The 6,467-nt window shown below is 53.9% G+C and overlaps 1 protein-coding gene across 1 annotated transcript; it reads right to left on the bottom strand.

Moving 5' to 3' along the window:
• Positions 1–722: 722 nt before the first annotated feature.
• LOC136789027 (E3 ubiquitin-protein ligase Topors-like) lies at positions 723–1,990 on the bottom strand. Its single transcript, XM_066988299.1, has 2 exons — positions 1,815–1,990; positions 723–1,659 (listed from the first exon to the last, which is right to left on the bottom strand). Exon 2 carries the CDS (start codon positions 1,566–1,568, stop codon positions 723–725), a length of 846 nt encoding a protein of 281 aa, XP_066844400.1. The 5' UTR covers positions 1,569–1,659; positions 1,815–1,990.
• Between the last annotated feature and the right edge of the window lie 4,477 nt (positions 1,991–6,467).

A 6,467-nucleotide genomic window follows, 5' to 3' on the forward strand; every position in this document is an offset into this window, starting at 1 on the left:
TCAGTTTTGGGCCCCTCGCTACAAGAAGGACATCGAGGTGCTCATGCGAGTCCAGAGAAGGACAACGAAGCTGGTGAGGAGTCTGGAGAACAAGTCTTACAAGGAACGGCTGAGGGAGCTGGGATTGTTCAGTCTGGAAAAGAGGAGGCTCAGGGGTGACCTTATCGCACTCTACAGGTGCCTTAAAGGAGGCTGTAGCGAGGTGGGGGTTGGTCTATTCTCCCACGTGCCTGGTGACAGGATGAGGGGGAATAGGCTAAAGTTGCACCAGGGGAGGTTTAGGTTGGATATTAGGAAGAACTTCTTTACTGAAAGGGTTGTTAGGCATTGGAATAGGCTGCCCAGGGAAGTGGTTGAGTTACCATCCCTGGAGGTCTTTAAGAGACGTTTAAATGTAGAGCTTAGTGATATGGTTTAGTGGAGGACTCGTTAGTGTTAGGTCAGAGGTTGGACTAGGAGATCTTGGAGGTCTCTTCCAACCTAGATGATTCTGTGATTCTGTGATTCTGTGAACTTGCTCTAGGGAACCTGCTTTGGCAGAGGGGTTGGACCTGATGACCTCTCGAGGTCCCTTCCACCCCTACGATTCTGTGATTCTGTCATTCTGTGAAACCAACATGGGTATGGACAGCAGCACTGTCTGCACTGTCAGTAATAGAGAGACTCTTTCAGTAACATTTCTTTATTTTCATAAATTATGCTGCCAGCCGTGGGGTGCCCGCCTAGTGCCGCCGTCGGGGCGGCCTCTTGCGGGGCTGGGGAGAGTCCTGGAGGCTGCTGCTGGCCCTCCTCTTCGGGGCGCGCCGGCGCACCCCAGGCAAGCAGTCCCTGCCCTGGGCAGAGGGACCTGCTGCCGCCTGCCCTGGCTCCTCAGGTGCCTCCTCCTCTTCTGTGGTGGCAGGGGCACGAGTCCCCCCTGGAGAGGTGGCGTGGCTGTGGGCGGCCGCGGGGCTGTCCTCCTGGCTCCCTGCAGCGTGGGCGTCCTGGCGGTCACGCTGCCGGCGGATCTCTGTGCTGCAAAGCTCCACAGCGGCAGTGATGAGCCGCACCACGAAAGGCAGCGTCTGGTTTTTGAGGCAAGGCTGCAGCGCCCGCACCAAGCCCTCCTCGTCGAGACCGTAGACGCACAGGTAGCCGATCACCGTGCTCAGGCCCGCAGCCACCTCCCACCACTCGGAGCCAGAGATGGTCTCCAGCTCCTGCTGCAGCCACGCAAGCAGGGGCTCGACGTTTTCCGGGTGCTCGCGGAAGAAGGCTGCCCAGACCTCGGGTGGGAAGCTGAGGTCAGGAGCCCTGGGCACTGGCTCCACAGCCTCCTGCTCCTCCTGCTGGTCCTCAGCCAAGTGCTCGGCAGGCTCTGGGACAGCACACTCCAGGTAATCGTCGTCTGACCTCACCGAGTACTTGATGGTCTTGATTGTCTCCCTGCAGAAGGGGCACGATGGATTCTTCATTGCCCACCGCAGGGCGCAGCCATAGCACAGCCGGTGGAGACAGGGGGTCATGTAGGCAATATCGTCCTGACCTTCCCCACAGGCTGGGCAGGTCCAGTCCGATGGCACATCCATGGCCACCGGGCTCTACAGTGGGCTGGGGAGAGCTGAGTTGAAGAAGCTGCTCCCCTACCCTGGCGCTGCAGCTGCCAAAGGATGTCTGAATCTGCACAAGGGAGAGAGGCCAAGGTCACTCATTGTGCCAGGGTGAGCAGAGGCAATGCCCCCCTGGCACTTCTGCAGGAACCCCCCCAAACCCATGTCTGGCCTTCCCGTGCCCCCTGTGGGCTGCCCCAGGGCACGTGTCCCCACACAGCTCACCTGTGCTGCTGCGAGCGCGTCCCGCGGGGCCCCGGCTGCCTGAGACAGGCAGGGCCGGGGAAACACAGGCAATGACTGTGGGGACGGGCACTGAGAACAGCTGCCGGCGGCCCCACAGCACGGCTCTACCAAATCCTCGCTCGGTGCTCCAAGCCTCGCACAAGCGCTCAGCAGGAGTCAAGCCACGAGCTAGGCTGACGTGGCCTCTGCTGGCGCCCCAAGATAAGCAGCGAGGGCTGCGAGGTCACAGCCCATCGCTCAGTGATGTCACCATGGGCCATCTGCCCCAACAGGGCCTGTAGCACTTTGCCCCACATATTACAAATACTGTTGGGTTGGGATGGTGTTTTGATGTGTGTTTTTTCTTTAATTTTTTTCACCTTGATTTACCATTAAGTGGGTTGCAAATTGGTTGAATAAGCATGCTAAGAGAGTGGGGATCAGACACAGGACATCTCTTGGGAGGCCAGTAACTAGTAGTGACATAGAAACGAAATGAATGGTTGATACTCCAGAAGGCTGTCTTATCACCTCTCTGCCCCTGCTTCACATGGGGTCCCTCCCACGGGATGCCGTCCTTCCCGAACTGAGCCTGCGGGGGCTGCCCACAGGCAGCAGCTCTTCAAGAACTGCTCCCACATGGCTCCGTACCACGGGGTCCATCCATCCCCCAGGAGCAAACTGCTCCAGCACGGGTCCCCCACAGGCGGCAGCTCCCCCCAGACCCCTGCTCCTGCGTGGGCTCCTCTCCACGGGCTGCAGCTCCGGCCCGGGGCCTGCTCCTGCGGGGTCTCTCCATGGGCCGCAGCCTCCTCCAGGCCACATCCACCTGCTCCACCGGGGGCTCCTCCACGGGCTGCAGCGTGGAGATCTGCTCCGTGTGGGACCCATGGGCTGCAAGGGGACAGCCTGCTCCACCAGGGGCCTCTCCACAGGCCGCAGGGGAACTTGTGCTGCGTGCCTGGAGCACCTCCTGCCCTCCTGCTGCACTGCCCTTGGGGGCTGCAGGGCTGGATCTCATTCCACACTCTCCCAGCTGCTGTGGTGTAGCAGTTCTTTTCCCTTTCTTAAATATGCTCTCAGAGAGGTGCAAACAACATCACTTGTTGGCTTGGCTCTGGCCAGCGGCGGGTCCCTTTTGGAGCAGCTGGAGCTTGCTCTGCTCTGCCATGGGGCAGCTGCTGGGCTGTGCTCACACAGGGCACCCCTGCAGCCCCCCTGCTGGTAGCCCTTGCCACACAAACCTGATACATATTTGAGAGGTATTACAGCCCTAGCTAGAATTAGCATAACTTTTATTGACTTTAATAGGAGAGAGCTTGGGCCTTCATTGTCTGTAAAATACTGTCTGCCTGCTACATGCTTGTCTGTGGATTCACTTCATGCCTTACTCTTTCATTGAGTTCTGTCTTAAGGAAAAGAAGCATTTCCTTGTTGACAGTGAGACATGGTCCTTCTTTGGGAAGCTTTGCAAGTCTCCAGAAAATAGGAGGATTGGCTGAAGAAATTGAGAAAAGCCACTATGAAAATCATTGGACGCAGTCAGTGGCAGTACCAGGAATACAGGATAGAGAAAATCTGAATTTTGTTTTCATGATCAATTGGAAAGGAGCAAAAATAGAAGGGGAGGATCACCTCCCTTGACCTGCTGGCCACACTCCTTTTAATGCATGCCAGGATCCCATTGGCCTTCTTGGCCACCAGGGCACACTGCTGACTCATGGCCAACCTGTTGTCCACCAGGACCCCCAGGTCCTTATCCTCAGAGCTCCTCTCCAGCAGGTCATCCCCCAGCCTGTACTGACGCATGCGGCTGTTCCTTCCCAGGTGCAGGATTCTACACTTGCTCTTGTTAAACTTCAATTGGTTTGGTTTCTTCCTGCCCAAAGTTCCTTCCTGCCCAAAATGCTGTTGATCCTCAAGATTTTGCAGGGATGGTCTTCTGCAATGCCCACCTTAACTGCAAAAAATGTTGCACAGCACTCTTGCCAACTGAATAATGCAGAAGAAGGTGCAGTGCTGGTGCAGATGAGAGAGAACCATAGCATGCTGCAGGTGCCCCAGTGGCAAGCCCCCATTCTCCTGCCATGTATCTGTGGCAGATCTCACATGTCCTGGAGAGCCACCCTACTCCTGTGCTGTGTGACTACAAATGCACAAGAAATTAATAGAAAATCAGCTATGGTACCAAAGTAACCTAATTAACACAATTCGTTTGACATTCCAGAAAACAAGTAGGATCTCAGGTGGCCCTGCTTTATGATAAACACAACTCAATTTAACCTACGTATTTTTATACAAATCATCAGTGTAAGACTACACTAAACGCAAAGACACATTCGATTTCTTGTGATCCAATCTTCAGTGGTTTGTTAAAATCTCTATAAATAACTCTGTTTTCACAGCTCATCTTTTAGTATCATTAGATAAGCCCTTTTTCAACTTCAACACGAATCTTACGACATTCTCTCAACTACCTGCTAGCACTTGCTATACATGAAACAACGCCCCCCCCCTTCTGGGCTACGGCAAAGTTGCACTTACTTGCGGAAAACCACTGCAGAAGAATGGAACAAACTCCTATTAATGTCTACTGAGAGTGTTCCGTAATTAAACTACCTGACCGGAACAAGAAGAGCCTTAAGGCCTTGTCCTGGTTCCAGTTAGGACAGAGTTAATTTTCCCTCATAGTAGCTGGTAGGGTGCTATGTTTTGGATTAGGATGAGAAGAGCGCTGATAACATGCTGATGTTTTAATTGTTGCAGAGCAGTTCTTACACCAGGCCAAGGACTTTTCGGCTTCTCGCTCTGTCCTGCCAGCGAGCAGGCTGGGGGTGCAGCAGGAGCTGGGAGGGGACAGACCCAGGACAGCTGACCCAAACTGGCCAAAGGGGTATTCCATACCATCTGACGTCGTGCTAAACAATATATAGGGGTGGCTGGGCGGGGTGGGGGGCCGGCTGCTCGGGGATAGGCTGGGCATTGGTCAGTGGGTGGTGAGCAATTGCATTGTGCATCACTTGTTTTCTTACACATTATTATTATTAATACTATTATCATTATCACTATTATTGTTATTATTGTTATTATTATATTCCTGTCTTAATAAACTGTCTCTATCTCAACTCACCGGCTTCACTTTCCCGTTTCTCTCCCCCATCCCAGAGAGGGAGGGGGGAGGGTGAGCGAACGGCTGTGTGGTGTTTAGCTGCCAGCCGGGTTAAACCACAACAGCCCTTTTTGGCGCCCAAATTGGGGCTCGAAGGGTTGAGATATCGACAAATTTGACCAGAGTGTGTTAAACTAAAATTGGTATAAGTATTGGACCTGCTTAATAGTTGCTAGTCACGATGTTGATTGCCTTAATCTCCAGTCTGCTGTACCTGTATTCCAAATTGAGTTTTATAGCGCGTTACTTTCTGTATGTGCTCCCTGTTGCACTGTTTATCCTTTCCAGGCCCTGGTTTAAGATTGTTATGGCTCCAGTTCCAGCTCCTGCAGCTGCTCCAGTTCCAGCTCCTGCAGCTGCTCCAGCTCCTGCAGCTGCTCCAGCTCCAGCTCCCGCAGCCACTCCAGCCCCTGCAGCCGCTCCAGCTCCAGCTCCTGCAGCCGCTCCAGCTCCAGCTCCCGCAGCCACTCCAGCCCCTGCAGCTGCTCCAGCTCCTGCAGCTGCTCCCACTCCTGTGGCTGGGTCAGAGAAACGAGCTGTAGCAGTGCAAGTTGACCCCGCAGAGGGTATTCCAACCCCTGTGGCAGACCCTGTGTCTGGGTTAGAGAAACGAGCTGTAGCAGTGCAAGTTGCCCCTGTAGACAAGGTGAAAAAATGGTATAGAGGCTCAGGTCGTTTAGAACGCAGACAGTCTTCTGCGAAGTCTGGGCATAGTGAAGACGAGGCTGGGCCACCAAAGGTGCAGGAGACTGAAGATGAGGATGGGGATGTCGAAAAATCAACAGTAACTACCCGGACTCTATACCAGCGTGAGCTACGAGATGTGCGAAACGATTTTGGTCGCTGTATAGGTGAGCAGCTTGTCACCTGGCTGCTCCGGTGCTGGGACACGGGAGCCAATTATGTGGAATTAGAGGGCAAGGAAGCCAGGCGGCTGGGATCCCTTGCTAGGGACGCATGCATTGACAAAGCAATTGGAGATGGAGCACGATCTCGCAGCCTCTGGAGGCGTCTCCTGTCAGCTGTGCAGGAAAGGTATCCCTTCAAGGAAGAACTTGTATGTCTACGAGGCAAATGGACCACCATGGAGAAGGGAATTCAGTACCTGATGGAATTGGCCGTACGGGAAGTAATTTATAAGGACCTAGACGACGCACAAACATCCGCAGATCCAGATGCAGTCCGGTGTGCACCACCCATGTGGCGGAAGTTTGTACGGAGTGCACCATCATCATATGCCAGCTCATTGGCAATACTAACCTGGAAAGCGGAGGAGAATCCCACAGTGAATGAAGTGACTAAAATACTCCGGCAGTACGAAGGAAATCTCTCCTCTTCCCTACAGGCCTGTGTCTCGGCTGTGGAGAAACTCTCTGAAGAGGTCCACCAACTTAAAGAGAATTTATCTTCCCCTCCACCTGAACGAACCAGTGTCCACCAGCTAAAAGAGAATACTTTGGAGAAACTTTCTGAAAAGATCCACC

The sequence above is a fragment of the Anser cygnoides genome, chromosome Z, assembly GCF_040182565.1.
Source record: "Anser cygnoides isolate HZ-2024a breed goose chromosome Z, Taihu_goose_T2T_genome, whole genome shotgun sequence".
Taxonomy (NCBI): Eukaryota; Metazoa; Chordata; class Aves; order Anseriformes; family Anatidae; genus Anser; species Anser cygnoides.